Source organism: Podarcis gaigeae, assembly GCF_964106915.1.
Source record: "Podarcis gaigeae genome assembly, chromosome: 16".
Lineage (NCBI taxonomy): Eukaryota > Metazoa > Chordata > Lepidosauria > Squamata > Lacertidae > Podarcis > Podarcis gaigeae.
In genome coordinates this window covers 39,159,150-39,184,074 of record NC_139693.1, presented here as the reverse complement: position 1 = coordinate 39,184,074, position 24,925 = coordinate 39,159,150, and the positions used below count along the sequence as shown (strand labels likewise).

Below are 24,925 nucleotides of genomic sequence, written 5' to 3'. Positions count from 1 at the left end.
GTCAAAGTCACATCTTGTTTGGCTCTCAGAAAATATAGTGGCACCTCAGGTTACAGACGCTTCAGGTTACAGACTCCGCTAACTCAAAAATAGTACCTCAAGTTAAGAACTTTGCTTCAGGATGAGAACAGAAATTACACAGTGGCAGTGGGGCAGCAGCGGAAGGCCCCATTAGCTAAAATGGTGTCTCAGGTTAAGAACAGTTTCAGGTTAAGAACGGACCTCCAGAACGAATTAAGTTCTTAACCCGAGGTACCACTGTAGATTTAGGGAGGCTGAGGCTGACACCTTGCTTGACCTGTGGTTCCCAAAATCTGCTTTATTCTCACCTGTGACCCGCTTTCATCAGCATCTTCTTCTCTCTTTTGGCAGAGGCTACCAGGAGGAGGAGGAGGAGCCAAATGGCTTTTCAGTTCAAGGGTCAACCAGGAAGAAATATGGAGCAAACCCGTTTGCTTATTGCATTTATAGCTCACTCTTTGTCCAAGGAATTCAGGGCTGCAGAATATGTGGTTCTTCCTTTTCCAATCATTTTATCCTCCCAAGAACCCTGCGGGGTAAATTAGGCTGAGAGAAGGTGACTGGCTCAAAGTCATCCAGTGTGAACTTTGTGGCTGGTTGGGTATTTGAACTCATCCATCACTCTAACCACTATACTATGATGCTCTGCAAGTGCTGACTTTGATTAATTGGAATGAGAAGCACAGAATGGCAGGATTGTTGAAGAGGTGGGGTTTTGTTTGTTTTTTGCAAAAGGGGGCACTGCCTCGCCCTCTGAATCTGTTCTGTCCCCAAAGCCACAGTGCAGAGTCTCCACGGTCCTCTAGGCCTTCTTCACAAAGCCAGCATATTCCCCGTTCTCGCTGGGGAAAGCATCCCGGATTTTCCACCTGCAGCAGTTGGGGATCAGAGCCCTTTCTTCCATGTCCTCCTCCCCAAAGCGCCAGTGAATGTATTGCTTGTAAGCGCAGTGCCGAAACTGCCTGTTGCATGCCTCCCCATTCAGGTCCAACAAGGGCTCTTTGTAGAGGAGGACAAACTTCAGCATCGGCCGGGAAAGGACCAGGCGCTCAAACAGATTGGAGGTTGTGATGCAGGCCCCATTCTTCCTTCGGCAACAGAGCTGCTCCCAGTAGCCCTTGGCTGGACGACATTTCCCACAGCTGCACCAGGTAGGACGCTCACAGGAGGAAGAAGAAGACGAAGAAGAAGCAGGTCCCCCTTGACTCTGGAGGGGATGCACCTCTTCAGAGTCCCCAAGAAGAGACACAACTTCATCCGTATGTTGCAGCTGGAGTTTGGCAGCACGCATAAAATCGCCAGTATTTCTCTGCAATCAAATCAAATCAAAATTTATTGGTCAATCAAATACAGATTATAGATGTGACGTTAACATATGAGAGTGCTGGAGGTGAATTAGTTAAACAAGTTACCCAATCAGAACCCAGGGGGTGGAGTCAGAGGGACTATAAAACCAGCTCTGGGAGGGGCGAAAGGGGAATTTGTTGGGAGTTGGGTGGTTGGTTGGAATGGGAGTGAATTGGGATAGAGTCTGTGGGTAAGTTGAGTTGGTGTAGAGAAATAAGCAGAGTCCGGAACAGTTAGGAGCTAGAAGACGAGTAAATATCTGAGAGGTGGTTTAGTGAGTGAGAGCAGGTAGCGGAAGTTATAGGTCTGGATAGGCAGCCCAAAATTGTAATTGACTGAGACCGTTTATGAAACCACACACTTGTTAAACTACAATAAACAAACAGAAGTTTATGTTCCAATTTAACCATGGCTAGACTGAGTATTGTCCCAGGTAGGGCCTGGGTGGTGGCAGCAAGAAATAAAGTGGTGGCACAGGGATGAATAGATGGTGAAACCTCCGGGGACCCTGTGTGATCGCCACAATAGACAAAAGAAAAGAAAAGAGTAAGTCAATGGATTTTAGCATGCAAAAAAAGTTATTAAGAAAAGTATAATAAAGCACACATAATAAAGCATATATAATACATATATGTGTCTTCATATAGCTCAGTAGGCAGAGCATGAGACTCTCAGGGTCGTGAGTTTGCGTCCCACTTTGGGGGAAAGACTCCTGCATTGCTGTATTGGAAAGCTCTTATCGCAAACTTAGCTGTATTGAACATAAAAGGCTTAGCCATGCTGGACAGCAGCTCTTTAATTTTGCCAGTGTCACTAAGTGGGGCTCTAAGAATGCACACACACATGAACACACATTTAACCTTTCTCCCCAGGGAAGATATTCCAAACCCCTGGTTGTGTTTATTGCACTCTGCCATATCCTTTTTGAGATGCGTCTTGCAGGTCTCCTATAGAGGCACCTGGTGGAGTGCTGTGAGGACAGCAGGCTGGACTAGGTGGGCTTTGGCCTGATCCAGCAGGGCTATCATTATGTTCTTAGGACATCAGACACTGAAAGCTGTAGGATGAAGCCGTTGCCAAAGTTACACACATTCATTTCTTCAGTCCTGCTCCGGTCTCTGATCAAACAGGTGCACCACAGGCAATGGCCCACGAAGCATGTAATGTTAAGTCAAACCATGGTTAAGCATGAATAAATGAGTGCACAAGTGCATGGGTGTGTGTGTGTTGTGGTTGCCTCAGTCCTCCCCTGGTCTTGCTGCCAGAGGAGTAAAGTGACCAGAATTTTTTTCTCTTTGTATCTGCACACCTGTTCATTCATGCTTAGCCATGGTTTTGCTTAATGTGACACATAAGCCAGGGCACTGAAGGCTCTACCATACTGGTTGAGTTGGAACATAACACTAAACCATTGTTTTAGAATTGTTCAGAATGAGCCAGAGTGAGCCTCAGGTTTGTGCACCCTGTATCACCCAAATCTGTGGTTAATCATAACTGCAGTTAGTCGAAACAGACCAGTTTCATAAATGGTGGTTTGAGGTTGGCTTATTTCAACTGGGCATGTTTAGCCTGGAGAAGAGGAGGTTAAGGGGTGATATGATAGCCATGTTCAAATATATAAAGGGATGTCTCATAGAGGAGGGAGAAAGGTTGTTTTCTGCTGCTCCAGAGAAGCGGACACGGAGCAATGGATCCAAACTACAAGAAAGAAGATTCCACCTAAACATTAGGAAGAACTTCCTGACAGTAAGAGCTGTTCGACAATGGAATTTGCTGCCAAGGAGTGTGGTGGAGTCTCCTTCTTTGGAGGTCTTTAAGCAGAGGCTTGACAACCATATGTCAGGAGTGTTCTGATGGTGTTTCCTGCTTAGCAGGGGGTTGGACTCAATGGCCCTTGTGGTCTCTTCCAACTCTATGATTCTATGATTCTAACTAACCATAGTCAATATTAATGACAGCTTGTCTGTGTTTAGACAACATGGCAAATGGGAATTAATCTAAAATGGAAGTGATTCCAACTTTGGAAGATTAGATAGTATATATAGTAAATGACTCGTTAAATTAATAAATATAGTAAGAACATGGGGAGATTATTTATTTATTTATTTATTTATTTATTTATTTATTTATTTGAAAAATGGAGCAGTTTGGTGATATGTACTCAGGAATATTCAACCTTATGGATTCTGGAAACAATGGAAAGATTGAGTTAACATACTTGGTGTATATAATTCCTTTGTTTTTCTTGATTGCTCATGTAACCAATATTGTTTGACTATGATGTTTTGTTTTTATGCATTAGTTATATACAGGAATTAAGCACGTGTGTGTGTTTGTACACTCACACACACAAAAATGTATTTCTGTACAGATGTTTAAAACAAAGAATAATCTAAAGTGGGAGGTTTCTGTCTCCCCCTCACAGGCACACTAGAGCAGGAAAGCGCGTACAAGTTCAAGGCTTGCCAAGACTTGTTTTCCTAATACTAAACTATGGTTTAGCGCAGTCTTCCCCAAGCTGGTGCTCTCCAGATGTTTTCAAGTATAGCTTCCATCAGCCCCAACCAGCAAGGGACTGACTTACGGGAGTTGTGTGAAGCATCTGGAGGGCACCAGTTTGGCGTAGGCTAGCCCACCCTCTTGAAGCCTCTGAAAACATTTCACCTGTTCACAAATCTGTATGTAGGCACAGGCAGAGAGGTACACACATATAAAAAGGAAGACCCCAACTCACGTGAATAACCTCGCCTTTAACTTTCTGTAGGCTCGTCCTCAAAAATTTGTCAATCATAAAGATGTGTGGCTCATCAACAAAAGTCACATAAAGTAGAGTCTGCCCAACAAAATAAACAAAGACATTTTATCAACCCAAGTGTTTCACTGAATGAACTTGCTATTTCAGATGTATTAACAATAGAAGATGAGGACAGGCAGCAATTTGTTTGAATCTTACACTTACCACTATGGCTTGTTTGGACCTTTCCAAATTATCATTTTACAACTAAGCAGTAAGAGTGCAGCTGTTACTCAGTGTCCTGTTCACACTTAATACTTATCCATAGTTTATTGTTGGATTGGCCATGGTTTGTTTGGCATTCAAACCCAAAACTATGGTATATTTACTGTCAACAACCACGATCAGAAGTCAGGCTTTGTTGTCAGCTTCTGAACCTTGGTTGGTTTTAACTATGGCTTGGAACTAAACGTGAACCCAGCCCCCTTCCTTAACCATGCTTTGTTTGACCACCTACCGGTAACTGCAGTCATTTACTTGGCTAGTCAACAACACACAGAAAACTAGATTCTGCGGATTACCTTAACTACGACTGGTTTCAAACAAGCCAACTTCAGTTCTTGGTTTCAGAGAATGGCTATTTTAAACTAACTATAGTTTATGGTAATTACAGTTCCAAGTCTGGTGGTTAACCAGAAGCAAAACCTCAAAAAACTCCCCCTCCCAGCTGTGTCGGAGGTGAAGAGAGTAGGACAAGGGGAGACTAGGCACACTCATATCTCACTAAACCACAGTTTAGAGTGATGTCCAAATCCAGCATTTCTTTTCTTGCAGTAAGGTGAATTCCCTAGCTATATCCATAAGTGGCTGCAGGATGTTGCAATTACCGTATTTTTCGCCCTATAGGACGCACTTTTCCCCTTCCAAAAATGAAAGGGAAATGTGTGTGCGTCCTATGGGGCGAATGCAGGCTTTCACTGAAGCCTGGAGAGCGAGGGGGGTCGGTGCGCACCGACCCCTCTCGCTCTCCAGGCTTTAGGAAGCTCTCCGCAAGCCTTGGGAGCCCGGCGCGACGTCCCGCCGGGCTCCCTAGGCTTGTGGATAGCAGCCTGTTCTGGGGGCTGGGGTCAGGGGAAGCTCAGGCTTCCCCCACCCCAGCCCCGCGCCTGGGGGGAAAATAATTTTTATTTTTTTTATCGCCCCCCAAAAAACTAGGTGCGCCCTATGGGGCGAAAAATACAGTAATTGCATTTCTTACCCATCTTGGTCCCGGCACCATCTCACACTTTTTCTTGATGTAATATTCTTTCACTGGGTTGTACTTGAAGCAACGGCATGAATATGAAGTAATGAGAAAATCAACTACAAACTGTGCCTGTGAAGAAGAAAATCCAATAGAATGCTGATTCAATTTTCTTAACTGAAGCAATTTGTGCTGAAATCATCCACCAACCAAATGACAAGGGATCTAAAACAGTCTCTTACCAGGCCAAAATAGGAGAGTGCGGAACCAATATATACCAAGAGCTCAAAGAAATCAAACCGTCCAGCCTTTGGTGGGGGGTCAGGGTTGGAAGACACGGAAACAGAGAACAAAAGAGATTATTGTTGTTTTTTTCTAAAAGACAGTAATTGATTTTCACCCCTTTTCTCTGAGAATGGGAAGCCTCAGCGTCTGTTTCATAGATTGAATCAGGCCTGCTTCTAGAAAAAGGATGAGGAGAGAGCACTGAACTAGGGCACAAAACTGCAAAATACAAACAAGCTACACTCTGTTTCAAGTTAGAAATTAAAGTGGTATAAATTCAAGTAAGGTGAATAAAATAATAAAAAAAATAGTGGCATCCAAAGTGTCAAATATGAGCACAAGAAACTGTTTCCTCAGGTCCATCTAGCCCACTTCTGCCAATTCTTTTGCTTTTTTAAAATAAATGTTTTTTTATATGCAACAGTCAAATGGTACACAAACAAACATACACAGAGAAAAATTCAAGATGTGAAGTTCTTGGACATGCTACATATTCAGAATACATAAAAGTATCTATGAATTTGGTGTCTGGCTCTTCTGTCCCTTACAGGGAACTGATTCCATCCATATGCCTGCAAGCAGAAAGGAGACAGCCGTCGCTGACAAAAGAACCATCAGCATCCACACAGCATGAAGCCCATACCTGAAGAGGATGCAATGGTGGAGAATACTCCGTGTCAGAATGGTTTATAAAGGTGACAAAAGTTTTGCCAAAGAGCATGCTTTGAGCATGACCTTTTCCCAGAGTAATAATGTTCCACACGTTCTTGCAGCATATAGCAACCTCAAGATCAGTTCGTGTTTTCCCCTTTTGAGGAACTGACAATTCTGCTGCTGTGGCAAGAAAAACCCAGCAGCTCTTCAGATTTTATATCCATGTTAGGAGGACCCTCAATTCCCCCACCCCAAATTTTTAAAATACATACCAAAGGAAACCCAAATGGTGGATAAACTGCTTCCTAACACAAAGCCCTACTAGCTTTCCTTCCCATGAAAATAGACACAGAGGGCAAAAGGTTAAGGCCCCTCCCCACACTGCCACAACGCTGGTCCAGATCAGGCTTCCACTGCCTGCTATTCACATACAAACACTGCTTTTTCTGGGGGATGCAGGGGGTACCCATACCCCTAAACATTTTTTTAAGGAAAAAAAGCACTGCATACAAATAATATTTTTTAAATCATGCAATTGCCAATGATGTCATGCATAATCTGGCCTTCAAATTCCCATTTCTCTGACACGATCGAAAACCAACAACAGGAAGTCAGGATGAGTTTCCTTTTACCATGCCGAACACGAGGATGTCGAAGCGAATGCCATAGGCTTTGATCAGGGTTCTCTCCTCCTTCCCACCAGCCTGCTTGTAATACTTTGCAAATCTGCAAGGACCAAACAACACAGTTGGACAAGGTATTGTAAGAGCAGTTGATGGCTGGAAGATGGCTTCCTTCCTCACACAACACACCTATGTGGAACTTGCAATCCCCATCACACTCATTATCAGACCCCAGAACCCCAAATTCTCTCTCTGCAAAGAACACAAAGGCCATTGCAATTTGGCTTTCCGTACTCTGTTAGGCAAGTTCTCCGCTCACAGTACAGCACCCTCTGGTGAGTCATCGGATTACCCCCCTGCCTTGTACTAGCTGCTTTTCTCCTCACAGCATAAATGAACTTTGATTTTCCGTTGTGGGATCTCCAGTCACTGCCTCAGGCATGCTTTCCTGGGAAGCACAGAGCTAAGCTTCTGTTGATGCTTTTGGCAAAGTTATTTTGGGTTCCCCATGGGAAACCTCCCGTCCCCAAAGCAAGGAGCCCATTCTGATGTGTGGATTTAGAATGTCATGGAAACATGGGATGCAAATCATCATGGGAATATCCTGTGCAAGACCCACAAAATCACCCATTTTGTAAGCAGGATATATAAATCTCCTAAAGACCAACCTTCCCTGACCTGGTAAAACTCCCCTCAAAGCGAGCCATTTTGCCCTAGAGAGCATCAGGCATGGGAAAGCTGCAATAGACTGTCATATAAAGACACTCCAGCAGCCCTCATTCTCAAGTTATGGATGGGACAAGAGCACACTTCTTTCCAGCTCTCTGGTCCAGGGAAAACTGGCAGTCAGAAGAAAGTTTAAAAGAAAGTTTTAAGCAAAACTCCCTGCAGCTGCTCCTTCTATGGCCAATGGAACCACACTCGTTTTCCCCTTGCTGCCCTGTTCTTCCTGGGAATCTGGGGTGCAGCCTCCCAGTGACCCCCCCTCCCTCAGCCTACAGAGCAGGCCAGGATTGGCTTCATTCTCTAGCACCGAATTGTGAGTAAAAGGGGAAGTGGGGCAGTGAGTCTAGCAGCAGTCAGCAAAGGGACTGTCATGAGGCGGGGAGACATCCTGTGTGCTTTATCAGCATGACTGCGGTAGGTGGCAGATGACTTTGGTGTGAAAGGCCTTTGGTTTTTCAGAATTGCCAAATCGCTGAAATCCCCAAATAAGCCCATTTCAAAATGCACATTATAAGAGGGAGGGGAAATCAATGTTTTAAAAATGCATGCAAGTCAAGCAAATCTGCACACATTTATCTTGTTTGGGATATGTTTCTCTGCTGCTAGTCTTGGGAAAACAAAAAACAATGTAGGAAACTGAAGCCCTATCTTGTTGTGGCATGGGGAGAGCCCATTTCAGCCCCTCTCTGGCATCACCTGTGCCCTTTCAAACCTTTGCAGCCACGAGACCTAGAAACTAGAAATATTTAGAGTATTGGGGGGGGGGGTAAACAAGTAAAGTGTTCAATTCTGCACCCAGCTTCTGGCTAGGACTGCTAGGATTTATAGTCCAGAACACCTGGAGGGCACTATGTTGGGGATGGTTGCAACACAGCAAAGTCTTCAAAAGCATGTTTTACCTAAAATTACAAAAAAAATTACCTAAAATTGTTTCCAGGGTACAAGGCTTCATTTGTTTTTTTGTCATCCAGACGGCGGAAACCATATTTGGGTTCGCAGCGGTGAAGCCACTTGTCCAAGTTGCAGTCCCAGTTAATTTCGATGCCCACGATGCCACCCTTGGGAGAGAGCGCAAGATGAGTACTTTTAACACAGGGCTGATCATCAACAGGGGTAGACACTGTTGTGCTCGCAAGCTGGTGAAAGTGAGCAGTAGATCAGACCTTGAAATAGAAATAAATATTTGGTCCTTATGCCAATCGGCTTCCCAACCGTCTCTTCACAGACTGAAAGTTTATCAAAAGGAAGGGAGAAATAATTCAGCTTGCACTTTAAAGTGCATATGAAGAACTTCCTTTCCCTCAAAGGATTCTGGGTACTGTAACTTGATTCTGGGCACTGTAGCTTGTTAAGGATTGTTGGGAATGGTAACTCTGTAAGTGGGTAAACTAGAGTGCCCAGAATTCTTTGCGAGAAAGGATTTGCTTTGAATGTGTTTCAAAGGTATAGGCTGCACACAGCCAAGTGAGCAGACAAGCCTTCTATAGCCAAAGCAGGTGACACAGACCTGGACAGCCACCTCAGAGAAGTTCTCTCCTGATGCTCGGAGAATATCTCCCAGCCGGAAAATTGGACAATGCGGAGCAGTGTTCTTGTTGTATGTGCAGGAAATATTAAAATCCGGTGAAATGTTTCTTCTGCAGAGAATGGGAGAGAAAGTAGTGTTGTTTTAATTTTGCAGGCAACACAAAATGAATTGTTTATGGTAGCTGGGCTGACTTCGCCCAGTGTTTATAAGAAAATTAAAAAGAGCTGGGGGAAATTTCTATCAGAACAGTTTTATTATGCTTTTCTTATAGTACCACTGTATCTACAGTACCACAACTCTACTGGAGGCCAAAACTACACAATATGTCATCAGCTTTGTGAATAAACCCACAAAAGTTACTAGCCTGCAAAAAGTTTTACTAGTCTGCTAAGAGGCTGTAGCCTGTGCTGGCTGCAATTGAAATAATTTCTCCTCATTTACAGCCTATATGGAAGCACAGGCCACTTGGCAAAAAATGTTTGCAGGCTAGTAATTTTTGTGAATTTCAAAAAGCTACATATTGTGCAGTTTAGCCTGGAGTAGGATAGTGGTGGATGTAACTTTTAGAGGCAGTGGCTATGTTCAGACATCGTGGTAAGCCATAATCCATGGCTTACCATGCATGCAAGTGCTACTGCACATTGCCCAACCACTCTCATGGCACAGGCAGCAAACCATGGCCTTTATCTTAGCATGATGTCCAAGCCGGCATCCATGGTTTGTTTTGCTCCCAGCAACCCATGATCTGAAGCCAAGTGTCCTGGCCCCCACACAAAACCAGTTAATAGGTTTCTTTGCTTGAAAGTGAAGTGGGTTTTTATTATAGTGGTCTCACAAATCAAACTCAGTGGCTAATATATAGAGCAGAGCCTGGTCCAGGCGCTCTGACAAGGCAAAAGAGTAACAGCAATAAGTTCATTAGCAAGAGTCAAGGACCAGGAGCCTGAAATTAGTAGTAAGGGTCCCACGACAGCCCAGGAGCTTCAGTGAGTTTCCCTGCCTCCCCACCAAGTTTTCAAACAAAGACAGCAACTGATCAGCTACTTGAAATAACAACTGTCCCTGTAGGAATGGGGGGGGGAGGACAATTTCCTCTTTTTTTATTAATGTTTCTCTCCGAGAAACAACGCTAGACCCATCTTCCCCTCTGAATCCTCTTGCTTTGCCAGACCAAGTTGTGCCCCAGTGCCCTCCTTATCCTTTGCCCGCAGGGAAGGAGCAGCCCCCAGGACTCCCGCCTTGTTGTGTGTCTGAGCACAGAGAGGAGGAATCATCAACAGGGCTGTGAGGCATCATTTTCTCCCCACCCCAACTGGCCATCCAAGTCTTCCTCCTCAAATGCCTCCTACTCCTGGTTGGAATCAGGCACAGGAAGCATGACACCAGTTTTTGTTCTTTGCTTGGCCACTGTGCCTTGCTTGGAGCAAAACAAACCATAAACATTGGTTTGGCGGCAACAGTAAGCTGGGGCAGGCTAGTGGTTTGGTGATTCTACTTGGGCTAGGGAAGGAGCTCAGCAGGAGAACTGGAGCAGTGTGAATGAGCCCACGGCTCCATCACATAAACCATGCAAACAAGATGGGGGCAGGTGGGCCCTAGAGATGGCTCTAGCAAGTCACACAAGCACAATTTTAAACAGGCACCCCAACATTGCCCCAGATGCAGTAACAGTAAAAGCAATTTACCGGAAATGAGGGCAGTTGAAACACATATCTGCACTTACTTCGTATAATTAAATTTCGGGAAGTGAATGTTGTTTTTTATCAGCACAGTGAAGTTTTCAGCGCTTCTCAGAATGGCAGGCCTAAAATGAGACCCCGGACAAGGATGAAAGATCTCAAAAAAGAAAGTCCCATTTATTAAATATCACATAGTTGAATAACAGTATTAGCTGGGAAGCTGCTATGCGTTTGAAGATGAGTGGGGGGGGGGGAGCCCCAGGATCTGAGGATGGGATTCCTAGCTGTTTCTAGAGTTGTAAATATATTTGAGTGGCTTTTATCAGTATCAGCAGGAATGAGACAGTGTCAGGGGCGCACATGTTGAATATAGTAAAGGGGGGAGGAGCTTTAACCTGAGGGCCGCATTCCCTACTGGGCAATATCCCAGGGGCCATATGTCAGTGGTGAGCAGAGCAAGAAGCAAAAGTAGGTGAGGCAATGGATGTAAATTTTACCGGTGTGGTAGGAGAGTTTCTGCAAATATTCACACATCTCTCTCACCTAAGCAAGCAAGAGGAACGATCAGAGATAAGAGGCTGCTGGATCAGGCCACCGGCACACCTGCTCCAGCATCCTGTTCTTACAGTGGCACACCTGTTGCAGGTGGGAAACCTGCACATTTGAACCAAGGTCAACCAGGGGGTGACCCAGAGCCCGTGAGGGGTGTGGCCTGGGGAGAGTACCGGGGCCAGGCAGCCCCAACCTGAGGTCCCTCCTCCTCACAGTAAAAGGGTGCACAGACTGCTATGAAAAAACCTGTCTTACTCCGGAGCCTTTTTAATTGACTCCACGGGGCACCAAGCTGCAACCTCACATGTTTTGATGGTTGTGTTGTAGTTCACACACTTGCCGGTCTGAATTCCTGTAGAGAGCAGAAATCAGCTTTCATTTATGGAATATAACCTTGTTGCTAGTTGAGGTTTTTGTTTTCACTAAAAATACCAGAGCTTTTAAACAGATTTGTTTTCATAGACACAGATTAGGAACATTACAGGTAAGGAAAATATTATGGCACAGAATAGCAGAATACAAATCCAGATGTCATAGCAAGCAGCCACTACTCACACAAACTCCACACCAAGGGCAATCTCTGGGACACGTCACAAGCTGTTTTCTGGCCTTCTTTGCCACCCACAGGAACTTTGACACTGCCCATGTGGTTTGTAAGGAAACTATCTATCTGTCTGTCATCTGTGTGTGTGTGTCTGTGTTTACAATCCTGTTGTAGGCAAAGTAGTTTACAATTGACAGGCAGGTGGCCATCAAATATCGTCAGTAAAGTAGCCTTCACAAATCTCCCATTTTCCATAGGGGCTGATGGAACATATCGAAGGCAGATATAAAATATCTGTTAAAGGCAAGTGGATGCCTAATGAATTCTTTTTTAATTCCTTTTAAAAATGCATGTGAAGTTACATAATTCCCAGTGTTTCCAGATCTTTTGACTATAAATATGTGAGGTAAAGAAATGGCAGTCTTACCTCATTGTCAGGGACAGTGAGGAACCCCAGTTTAAAATCCCTGCCCTAAAGGAATCTTCGTGGCAGCTCCTTTGAATGTGATTTACACACTGAATGTATGGCAAAGAACCTGCACAACCTCACACTTAATCCTATGCCCTGTCTTGAACAAATCCCATTAATGTGCCTTTAATCTGCTTTTTGGCGCATCACACAGCGTGGCTGTACCGATTAAATGTGGTAGCCCCATACACTTAACCAATTAGCCTCTCTTAATCAAGTGACAAGTAAACTGAACATTTTATCATAAGGCATGCAGTCATAGTCACCTCAAGTTTAAGTTGCTGTTGCAGTAAAGTTTCATATTTGTTGAACTTTGTAAATGAAAATTTAAAAAGCAACCAGCTTTTCTTTTACTTTTTTCTGCAGCATATTACAAACATTAAACCCACGTACCATTAATCTGAGGGTCCATACGACCTTTCATACAGCTCTTGTCGGTAGAGCAAACAGCTTTGGCAAGGGGAAACTGAGCAAAGGGAAAGGTGGGAAAGTAAACATACAATATGCGTTTTAATTTCTAGCGTTGCATATTCATTTCAGACCACACCTACAGGAGCAAGACCCTGGCTGTGAACACACTGTATGTTTATAAAGACATAGCTTCCTCCAAAGAATCATGGAAACTGTAGTTTACCCCTCACAAGGCTACAATTCCAAGCACCCTTGACAAACTACAGTTCCCAGGCTTGGTTGTATGCTGTCCTATTTTGGTCTGTCTCACTCTCAGCAAGGCCATTTTTCTTTTTATTTGTATGATTCAAAGTGTTGGTGCTGACTTTTAAAGCCCTAAACGGCCTCAGTCCAGTATACCTGAAGGAGCATCTCCACCCCCATCGTTCAGCCCGGACACTGAAGCCAGCGCCAAGGGCCTTCTGGTGGTTCCCTCACTGCGAGAAGCCAAGTTACAGGGAACCAGGCAGAGGGCCTTCTCGGTAGTGGCACCCGCCCTGTGGAACGCCCTCCCATCAGATGTCAAGGAGATAAACAATGACTAGACTTTTAGAAGACATCTGAAGGCAGCCCTGTTTAGGGAAGCTTTTAATGGTTAATAGACTATTGTATTTTAATATTCTGTTGGAAGCCGCCCAGAGTGGCTGGGGAAATCCAGCCAGATGGGTGGGGTATAAATTAATAATAATAATAATAATAATAATAATAATAATAATAATTTCTATACTGTCCTTCATCTGAGGATCACAGGGCAGTTTACAATATAAAAACACAAAAATACACAACACAGTAACAAACAAAAACAATACCCCCCAGTTTAAAAGGCCCTAGATTGTTTAATTAGCCAAAGGTCTGAGAGAAGAGGAAAGTTTTTCCCTGGTGCCTCAAGATATGTAATAAAGACACCCGGCCAGCCTCCCTGGAAAAAGCATTTCTTTCCTTTGTCTACCACTTGAGGTGTATATTTTTACAATACACCTTATTTTACTGATAGTAGGTTGTTTTAAACGGTTTTCTATATATATTTTTTGTAACGTACCATTGGACCTTAAGGTGAAGGATGAAAACAACAACAACAACAATGCCATCATTAAAAAAGAGCCGGACTTGAGGATTGGGGACCAATAGCTGTGGGGTAAAGAGCTATACCAAAGCACTAGGTTCCATTAAGCCCTGCTCAACATCACTTGAAACTGCGTATTTCTATCTTCCTGGTCATAAGGGCTAGGAATGTCATTTCTAGTCTAGAGCCAGTGTGGTGTAGTGGTTAAGAGCGGTAGTCTCGTAATCTGGTGAACCGGGTTTGCTTCCCCGCTCCTCCACCTGCAGCTGCTGGGTGACCTTGGGCCAGTCACACTTCTCTGAAGTCTCTCAGCCCCACTCACCTCACAGAGTGTTTGTTGTGGGGGAGGAAGGGAAAGGAGAATGTTAGCCACTTTGAGACTTCTTCGGGTAGTGATAAAGCAGGATATCAAATCCAAACTCCTCCTCCATTTTTCTAAAATGAAATCTTAGATCCTTGGGCTGCTGAAACCTGTTACACCAGTTACCAGATTTCATGCCTGAACAGAAAACTTACGAAATGTGCAGAACAAAATGCAGCCCTGAATGTATCTTGCTAGTTGCCAAAAAGATTCAAGCTTAAACAGACAATGCAAATAAATTCTGGACTAGTTGTTGCAGGTTTTTTGTTTCTCTGAAATTTAACAAGGTTGTGATGGGAAAGATGAATCAGCACTGATGATGTAGGATCACCATAGCAATGAGACACTAATTAAAAAGCCTTCCGTTACAGAATATGGCTTATTTCCCTCTCCACACAGATAATAACATCACTCACAAAATTGAGTTACCTCAGGGCAAAGTCCCTGGATTTGGTTCTCTGTCTTGATGATATTGGTTAGCACAAAGAATGAATTTATTCCCTGCATACACAAAACAGGAGGCAAAAGAGAAAGAACAAAGGGGGTTAACTATTAACTCATCAAAGGGGGTTAAAAGCGGATCTCTTCAAAAGATTGTTCCATGGAGGCGGGGGGGGGGGGGAATCAAAAGCCACAAACCCCAAAGCCACACAGTTTTAAAGAAGGCAATACATTTATTAGGGACCAAGCAAATATCATAAACCATCAGGATCAAGAGCTATGGAGTTATCCTCTTTTTTGTAGATGAACGTTCAACAAGGTAAAACAGAATTGGGGATGGGAGAAGATGGTTTGACAGTGGAAGATGTCTGCCTCAGAACATGGAAGCGCTTTTTTCACTGAAGGTATTCAAGCAATGACTGAACTGCCATCTGTCTAAGGAAACATAGATTGCTGCCTTTTGCTGAATGGCTACGGCTCTCCAAGGTTTCAAATGGGCATCACTCTGTGCCCTACATGAAGATGTGGGAGACTGACCTACAGTCTTTCCCCTATACCAGGTGTGGTGAACCTTTGCCCCCCACCCCACCCCCATGTTGCTGAAGGGCCATAGCCCAGTGGTCCTTTGGAAAACAGCTGTAACTTAGTGACAGAGCTCCTGCTTTGCATTCAGAAAGGTTCCAGGTTCAATTCCCAGCATCTCCAGGCAGGGTTTGTAATGCACACTCAAGGTGTGCCCAACCTCTGCTTTATATCCCAAAGCCGAAAAGCAGTCACTCAGGTCACTGAAAAGCAGGTTGCTCCCTGGTCAAAGAGTTGAGACATACCTGGATAGGGAGAGTGTACTCCACTGTGTCCCAGATCCTTGCTTCAGTCTGAGAAATCCCTTTCACTTTTGTGTGCACTGAGCTGATGACGGAGTCCTTCTTCTGGTAGCGTCTGTCAGCAATAAGGACAACACTGGAGAGACACAATGGAAAGGGTTTGAGGTGGTGTCCCTGCGCGCCCCCCCCCCCAATGCTACAGCACTGTCCTATATTATGCAAACCCAGAGCAAGATACTGCCCACAGAGGGTTAGAAATAAATTGTGCCATTTTGATGACCAGGTGCGCTAAAGAAATGGGCGAGTAGAAGGACGAGTCAATTTCTCAGTTCTTGTACCACTATGAAAATTCACCTGCCAATGAATGCTTCAAAGTTACAGGAGTTTTGTCCATCTATTTTTTTAATGGTAATTTTATAACATAATGTACGTTTTGTGTGTGTGATGTGTCTTTTAAAAAACCCTTACCTGCGACACACACACAGCAGGCATGGCAGATCTGTGGGCCTCCAGATGTTGGACTCCAGCTCTCATCACCTTGGGCCATTGGCCACCCTGTCTGGGACTGATGGGATTTGCAGTCCATCCACATCTGGAGGGCCACAGCTTCACCATTTGTTATTTTTGCCATAAAGCAATACAGACCCACCACTCTATTTGCTACATTGAGAGTGTCCCTTTAAGAGTAGCCGGTTGTACATCATGGCATTCATCAGATGCGTGGGTGGGAAAGAAGGTCACACACCAAACTTACAAAGCTGTGCTTGTCTGAAAGAAGGCTCTTCTCTTAGGACTCAGAATGCCAAAAGTTATGCGCTCAGAAACAAATCTACATTAATATGTCCAGATCAGTTTAATGCAGTACTTTTCAATGCAAGCAGGAAAAAATTCCCAGCTCTGGGGTCTTTGTTTCCAAGGCTGTGTGATCCTAACCTCAGTTACTACAGTTCTGTTTCACTGATTAAAATGTTTTAGAGGTCTCTAAGTAAGACTATATACCAGCTGTTGTTGCAAATGCAAAGCTTTCTACTTCAGTGATAAATAAACAATAAAGTCCTTCCCCTTAAGTTGTCTTGCTGTAAAAATAAAATCCTAATAGCACAGGTTTAGAAGACCAGTTTAGTAGGTTTTTTCCTGTTGTCCTACACGTTACTTATGAGTGCCACTGATTTCAGTGTGACTTACTCTTGTAGCAGTTGTGCACTCTCAACTGCAATCCTATGCACATGAAATATACTCAGAGTCGCAAAGTGATTTCATGCTCTTTATTCAGCTCATAGTGGTGAGGAGGAATGAATGAATGTCCCCTCAAAGTATCTGCTTTATATACATTATTTACACAATGGGCTGCACATGATTGGCTAATTCTGGAATTCTACTGTAAGCCAATCAGGTTGTGGATTCACTTATATCTGGAGCATGATTGGGTGGTTCCTGCCAACCAATCATATTGCTGCATTGTTCTAGGACCAATCAGACTGCTGCAATTTGGATCCTATTGTTCTAGGACCAATCAGACTGCTGCAGTTTGGATCCTATTCAACTCAGTACATAACACCCCTCCCCTCTAAGTTCCAGTCCTGCCCGGGAGGTCGCATTCATAGTCCTCGAGGTACGCCGGCGGCCTACGTGTGCGTTGTGGCCTGGGGTGTTCCCTGGTCCGGGGTTCAGGTTCTGGCTCGTGTTCCAAGGATGCTGGCTGTGATGGGGCTGTTTGGTCTGGCGCAACCGGCTCGCTCAGTCGTGGTTCTGGCTCCGGTGTCCTTTCGGCCTCGCAGGTCCTCTCTGTATTTACTGATTCTGCCTCTCCTGCTGCCCCCTCCTGCTCTATGGGCCTCACTGCCCCGCTGTTCCCTTGGGACTCCTCTGACCTTTCCTCCTCCTGGTTTTCTCCCGGGAATCGTCGCCGTATCTGGTCGCAGTGGCGGCGCCAGCATTGCCCCCCATCCGTTAGCACCTCGTACGACACGGGGCCAGTGACCCTGGTGACTGTGGCAGGTACCCATGCTGGGCCTGCCCCAAAATTCTTTGCGTACACTGGGTCCTGGGCCTTGAAGGTCCGGGGGTTCCTGCCTTCCCCCACCACTACCTCATCCTGAGCTCTATCGGGGTGAAGGCGATCCAATCTGATTGCAAGGCGCCGACCCATTAGTAGTTCAGTGGGGCTCCGGCCAGTTGTTGAGCTGGGGGTGCTGTGCTGTGCTAGGAGGAATGTGGCAAGGCGGTACTCCCAATCCCCTTGCGTCATGCGGCGAAGGGTGTCCTTGGTGGTCCGCACCATGCGTTCTGCTTGGCCATTGGTGGCAGGGTGGAATGGCGCCGAACGGATGTGGCGGATGGCGTTCTGCGCTGTGAAGGTTTGGAATTCTCCTGACGTAAATGCAGTCCCATTGTCTGAGACGAGAGTGTCAGGGAGCCCATGGGTTGCAAAGAGCCTGCGTAGTACCTGGATGGCTGCGGATGTAGAAGTGGACGGTACCAGTGCAACTTCCAGCCATTTGGTGTAGGAGTCCACCACTATGAAGAATGTTTTCCCCTGAAAGGGGCCAGCGAAGTCCACATGCAGGCGTGACCATGGTGCTCGGGCAGACTCCCAGGACTGGACTGGGGCCCTTGGGGGATCTGGGCGGGATTCTTGGCAGGCCTGGCAGTGTTTGACCCAGGCCTCTATCTCTCCGTCGATCCCTGGCCACCACACATAACTCCTGGCCAGGGCCTTCATTCTTACTACCCCTGGGTGTGTCTCATGTAGGGCTGTGAGGACCCTTTTGCGGAGGGGCTGGGGAACAACAACCCTGCTTCCCCATAACAGGCACCCCTTGTGGGCCGACAGTTCATGTTTGCGGGTTGTGTAGCTGGTGAATTCTGGCCCGGGGCTGCTGCTGGGCCATCCCCTCCACACCCAGTCCAGGACCCGGGAGATGACCCTATCTTTCTTGGAATGGTGTGCAACTTCTTGTGCCTGAATGGGGCGGTCAGGAAGCAGCTCCAGGCTCATAACCTCTTGTGCAGGTGCTGGGTCGGGGCCTGTTTCTGGTAGTGGTAGCCTGCTGAGGGCGTCCGCATGGCCCATCGCCTTCCCCGGGCGGTGAATCAGTGCATACTGGTAGCTGGCAAGGAAAATTGACCACCTGAGGACACGAGGAGACAGCACTTGGGGGGTCTGCTTTTCGGGAGCAAACAAGCCAAGCAACGGCTTGTGGTCAGTCACCACGGTGAAGGGCCGCCCGTACAAGAAATCATGGAATTTTTTTACTCCCTTCACGATTGCGAGCCCCTCCTTGTCTATTTGCGAGTAGTTCCGCTCGGTTGCGTTGAGTGTCTGGGAAAAGTATGCTACCGGTACCTCTCTTCCATCTGGGAGTTGGTGTCCCAGGACAGCGCCAATGCCATAGGGCGAGGCGTCGCATGCTAGCACCACCGGCAGCCTCTCGTCGAAGTGTGCCAAGACCGAGTTTGAGACAAGCAGGTCCTTGACTGCCTGGAATGCAGCCTCCTGGCGCTGGCCCCACACCCAAGGGGCCCGCTTGTCCATGAGTCTGTGTAGGGGCTCCGCTACCGCCGCTTTGTGGGGAAGGAAGGAATGGTAAAAGTTCAATAGTCCCAAGAAGGCCTGAAGTTCAGTCTTGCTCTTGGGTGCTGGGGCATCACAAATGGCCCGTACCTTGTCCCCAGTTGGGTGGACCCCTTCTGCGTCCACCATAAATCCCAGAAAGTCCACCTGAGGCACTCCTAGTAGACATTTTTCCCGCTTCACCTTGAGACCCGCCATCTGGAAACGGTGCAGAACGGTGCGGAGGCGGTCCTCAAACTCCTCTGGTGTGGGCCCGGCAATCAACACATCATCGAAGAAGGGGGTGACGCCAGGAATCCCTTTAAGGAGCGAGTCCATTAGATTCTGGAATATGCCTGGTGCCACACTGACACCGAATTGCAGCCGCTTTACCCTGAACGCTCCTCTGTGCGTCACAATTGTCTGTGCCTCTGCTGTGGCCTCATCTACTGGAAGCTGTTGATATGCTTGGGCCAAGTCCAGCTTGCCAAAAATTTTCGACCCAGCCAGGGTGACAAGGACATGGCTGACCACTGGCACTGGGTATGCATGGGCCGTGAGGGCCTTGTTTATGGTACATTTGTAGTCTGTGCAGATGCGGACTGAACCATTAGGCTTGACGGGTGTGACGATTGGGGTTTCCCACGGGGCATTGGGCACCGGCTCCAGCACTCCTTGCTCCACAAGCCGGTCCAATTCCTCGTCTATACGGGGTTTCAGGGCGAACGGGACCCGGCGGGCCTTTAGCCTGACCGGTCGTACTGCGGGGTCAAGTGTAGAGCAATGGGGGGGGCCGTATACTGTCCCAATTTCCCATCGAAAACCTCTGGAAATTCCTTGCATATGGCATCCACGTCCACTTGTAAGGTAGTGTGGTTCACCCCGGTGATGGCTAGCCCCAGTGGTCCAAACCATGCCAATCCCAGTAAGCTAATGTAGGGGCCCTTGACCACAAGCAAGTCCAGTTGCCGCGTCCGCCCTCGGTATTGCACCCTGAAGGTCCCCACCCCCATTGTGGGGACCTTACGTTTCTGGAAGTCCCGGAGGGTGAATGGGGCTGGCCTGAGTTTGGGACCCCCAGTAGGACACAGTTTCCTTAAGGTCCTTGCCGAGATTATGGATAGATTTGAACCCGTGTCAAGCTCCATGCGGCATGGGGCCCCCTCTATCCGTACCTCTACATAAATTTTCTCTATGTTGGGGTAGGGCAACTGGTATACCTGGACGTCCGTGAGCTCCGTCGAGTTGCCTTGGTGCGTTGGGCCCCGGGACCTGGGGCTCTTGGATTGGTCATCTGATGCCTGGCGTCGGGTGGGCCGAGCCCGACACACCCGGGCGATGTGTCCCAATTTTCTGCACTGCCTGCACTCTACGTTGCGGAAACGGCAGGTCCTCCTCTCGTGACTTTCCCCGCAGCTTGCGCAGTTCCCTCCTTCTCGTCGAGGCAGCTGTGGTATGTGGGCTGCTTGAGTGCGCTGCTGTACTCGGTGCACCTCCTCCCTGTCGGATCCTGAGTCGTTGGTGAGGTCTTCGTGGTGGACCCTCGGTTGGGACGGCTGGCTCGGCCGTGCCTCCTGCGTCGACCTCTCGGCAGCTTCCGTTGCCAGGGCCTCCTCCAGAGCGACCTGGAACGTTAGGTCCTTCTTAGCGTAGAGGCGTCGTTGCAGCTTCTCATCCTTCAGGCCACCGACGAGGCGGTCCCGAAGCATGTTCTCCAGCTCTGAGAAGTTGCAGAACCGGGCGGTTTGGCGGAGAGAGGTCACAAACCCAGTTATGGTTTCCCCAGGGGCTTGCCGCTTTGCGTAGAAGGCATTTCGACGAGCCACCACTGAGGGCTGTGGCGAAAAGTGCCCCTTAAGCTGTTCCATTATTGTTTTGTATGGAACAGCAGCGACGTCTTCAGGCGCAAGGAGAGCCCGGGTGATTTCAAATGTCTCCTCTCCGCAGACGCTGAAGAATATCGCCCTCTTCTTGGTGTCTTCTTCATCGGTGACCCCTTTGGCTTCTAGGAGGAAGGTAAAACGGGAGGCGTACGCTTCCCAGTCTCCCGTTGCTGGGTTGAACGGCGAGAAGCTGCTGTCGGTTGCCATTCTGAGTTCCTTGTGTCCCGGAGCTGAAGCCTGGATACACGGTGCGAGGCAGCGGTGCGGCAGGTGGCGGTGCTGCGGTGCTGTGCGTGGCAGTCAGCTCAGCAGGATCCCACCTTCGTCGCCAGTGAAATATACTCAGAGTCGCAAAGTGATTTCATGCTCTTTATTCAGCTCATAGTGGTGAGGAGGAATGAATGAATGTCCCCTCAAAGTATCTGCTTTATATACATTATTTACACAATGGGCTGCACATGATTGGCTAATTCTGGAATTCTACTGTAAGCCAATCAGGTTGTGGATTCACTTATATCTGGAGCATGATTGGGTGGTTCCTGCCAACCAATCATATTACTGCATTGTTCTAGGACCAATCAGACTGCTGCATTCTGAATCCTATTGTTCTAGGACCAATCAGACTGCTGCAATTTGGATCCTATTGTTCTAGGACCAATCAGACTGCTGCAGTTTGGATCCTATTCAACTCAGTACATAACAGCACACTTAATAGGGAGTAAATCCCAGTGAACTCAGTGGAACTTTACTTCTATATAAGCATGCATTGGATCAGGCTGTGTAGAGATCAGCAAGCTGGCAAAGTTAAATCTGATGTGTTCACTTGTACATTTAAAGCACATTTATGCTGCTTTAATTGTCATGACTTCCCCCAGCAATTTCCAGCACCCTTAACAAACTGCAGTTCCCAGGATTCATTGGGGGAAGGGCCATGTGCTTTGAATATATGGTGTGGATATGACCTAAAGTCCAAGATGGAGCTATAAGATCAGACAGTCCCTGCCTGAATCTGTGGCCCCATCTGCACTATACATTTAAAGCAGTGTCATAGTAAATTAAGCAATCATAGCTCCCCCCACCCAAAGAACACTGGGAAGTGTAGCTTGTCAAGGGCACTGACCCACTCACAGACCTACAATTCCCTGAGGAAGAGTAAACCACTCTGGGAACTGTAGCCCTGTGAGGGGAACTCTTAGCACCCTTGATAAACTACAGTTCCCATGATTTGGGGGAGGGGGGGACCATGCCTGCTTAAAGTGATATGATAGTGGCAGGTGGTCTCAATATTTGGCAAATTGTTCTCTCTCAGTCCAGTTTAGTCCATTCATCCCGTGTCTGCAATAAGAGGCAGTAATTACAATGAGTTGGGACAGTAGGGTCTCAACTAGACCAACACCCTCCTCAGTGCAGATTCTGCTATGCAGGGTGCAACAAAAGCATCTCTGACAAATGTCCATTCACCCTTCCCCTGTCCTTTGCCATCAAGTGAAGGGTGAAAATCTTATTCCCTAACCATTTCCTTTGGGAGCAACAGAGAGCAAACCCATTCCATGTTCCACATAACAGTCCTTCAGACCTTTGAATAGTGCTATCAGGTCTCTCCTTCATCTTCTCTTCTTTAAGCCAAACATACTTTGGTCTTCCAACTGTTCATTGTACTATGGGGATTTGCGGAACCCCCAAACCTCCTTTGGGCATGCTCCAATTTGCATGCTCCAATTGTCCTTCCTAAAATGCGGCACCCAGGACTGGAGCTTGATCAGTGCAGAACAGAAGCAGAGCCATTACTTCCCATGATCCAGACATCAAACATCTGTTAACACAGCCTAAGATTGCATTAGCAGCCTATCTTATAAGGTTGTTGTTCTAAAGATTACATTATTACATGTGATCTGCTCTGAACACTTTAAAGCCCTGTATAAATAACGTGGTATCTTGTTGTTGACATCCATCTGTCTCAAGAGACAATGGAGAAGAGACAATGGAGTGCGCCTCCAGGGGAAGAGTTAAACCATTGTGTTAGCAGCACCAAAGTGACCTTCCCGGGGCGCAAGCCTGCGCAATGTGTATGGAGGTCCTGGGCTACCCAGATAACAAGATCCACCTCTTAGCCTTGTTTATGTGGTCCAAAGGAAAGCAGAGCAATACATTTGACACCAGCTTGGATGCAGGACTTGCCGGAAGGAGGTGTACAAGGCTCAGAAAAAATAAAGCTTGACACTCTGGATTTGTGTAGCATTTACTCCTGGGCCTTTTCATCTCCCGAAGATGTCCCACAAGGCAGCAGAGGCTTAGGAGTTTCCTTCTCCTAGATGGGCTCCCTTCCCAGGTGGACGAGCCCCATCTGCCCCTCACTTCCCTCTATAGAATTTGCAGAAACGGCATGTGCCTCTGCTCCATCCGCCGGAGCCTGTCTTTGCATGCAGGCAAAGTCCCTTGTTCACCAAGGGTTTGAGACCCACTGACTACCCTCACCTGGTTTAGCCAGCCAGCCAGAGCTGGCCCCAGGTTTTTGAACCAAAATAGCCATTGTAAGGAAGAATGGTCGGCCCTCACCACAAATTTCCTACCATACAGATAATAATGAAAATGTCCTATGAACTTTACAACTGCCAGGAGTTCTTTCCTAGTGCAGAAGTTTCTCTCTACGGTTTTCAGGCTCTTACTGAAATAAGCAACAGGCTTCTCTTGTCCTGCACATTCCTGAGACAGTTCAGCCCTCATACCATAAGCACCGGCATCTGTATCTAAAACCAATAGTGACCGCTGTTGCCTGCTGACAGCTACTAGGAGTCACAGGTGAGATTTGAGTGCAAGGTGGGAAATGTGGTATCACTGACAATAGTGATTAAATTTATACATTTAACATGCTTTTGTTAAAGCAGTATCTTATAAACTGTCGCTAACATTTTTACCAGCTTTACTAACTTTCAGACAATAGATGGAACTACTAAAACAACTCTTGGATATAGTTTAACTGATCCAAGCAGACAGAGCAATTTGCACAATTCAACCCCAGCCTTCCTTATCAACAGCTAGAGATGTAAATCCCATGGATTTCGCTGGAGAGCTCTTTCCAAGGTTCCAACTTTCCCTGTTTGTTTTCCCTGCTGCTGTATCTGAACTTTTCCTGTTCCACTTACCAGACATACATGAAGACGACAGAATGGATGGCCCACTTGAGACTCCCGTAGTAGACACTCTGAATGCGCACAACCTTGTTAGTTTCATATTCACACACATTCTTCAAGCTGCAGCACCCGGCCATGGCGGAGGAACAAAAAAAGCCTCTTACAAACTGCACCCTCTCACAGACAGCACTGCCGCTGGTGTTTCTGGCCACCCACACACTCACAAAGCAAAACTACTCCACTTAAAGGCACAGTAAGAAAGCCATGCAGGGAAGGAGCAAGTTAAGATAAATCAAAATAGTCACATGAGCTATAACTCAGCTGCTGCGCAATCACCTCCAGACTGTTATTTTGTGGGAGGGGTTCAAGTGTAGGTTTGCACAATTAAAATAGATTAAAATGTTCTGTGGCCTTCGGGCAACCAATGCACTTAACACAAACACTTTTTTGCAGTTAGGAAATTAATGGGGAAACACATTGAAAAGTGGGGGACAAATTATTAACAGGAAGATGAATAAACACCCCACAAGCAAATCAGGTAAACATCATTGTATAACTTCACCACAAACAAATCAAAACGAATGCAGATTAGAAGACTGCTGCAACTTATGGAGTGTTGGCAGATCTGTTTATAGCCACACACAGCCTTTTTCTCCTCCTCACCCTTCCTTCCTTCCTTCCTCCCTCCCTCCGGTCAAGCTATTTAAAACAATAGCAGAAGCATTTTTTTCATTTCCGTATTCAAACCCTTCTGAACTTGAGCTAGAGCAGGGTAGTCCAACTTTCCATACCAAGTGGGCTGCAAGAGCACTTT

At 46.6% G+C, this 24,925-nt stretch overlaps 1 protein-coding gene across 1 annotated transcript; it reads right to left on the bottom strand.

Moving 5' to 3' along the window:
• Positions 1 to 363: 363 nt before the first annotated feature.
• Positions 364 to 24,925, bottom strand: P2RX7 (purinergic receptor P2X 7). The gene is made up of 13 exons (XM_083717332.1): positions 24,124 to 24,925; positions 15,548 to 15,680; positions 14,709 to 14,780; positions 12,799 to 12,871; positions 11,648 to 11,744; positions 10,885 to 10,965; positions 9,141 to 9,270; positions 8,555 to 8,691; positions 6,917 to 7,010; positions 5,588 to 5,653; positions 5,361 to 5,477; positions 4,103 to 4,201; positions 364 to 1,330 (listed from the first exon to the last, which is right to left on the bottom strand). Exons 1-13 carry the CDS (start codon positions 24,246 to 24,248, stop codon positions 824 to 826), a joined length of 1,731 nt encoding a protein of 576 aa, XP_083573458.1. The 5' UTR covers positions 24,249 to 24,925; the 3' UTR covers positions 364 to 823.

Coding starts and splice junctions, on each gene's coding strand:
- P2RX7 (XM_083717332.1), bottom strand. CDS start 24,248: ATGGCCGGGTGCTGCAGCTTGAAGAATGTGTGTGAATATGAAACTAAC. Junction 10,966..11,647: donor TCAATTAAAAAGGCTCCGGA/GTAAGACAGGTT, acceptor GTCTCATTTTAG/GCCTGCCATTCTGAGAAGCG. Junction 4,202..5,360: donor TGGTGCCGGGACCAAGATGG/GTAAGAAATGCA, acceptor TTTGTTGGGCAG/ACTCTACTTTATGTGACTTT.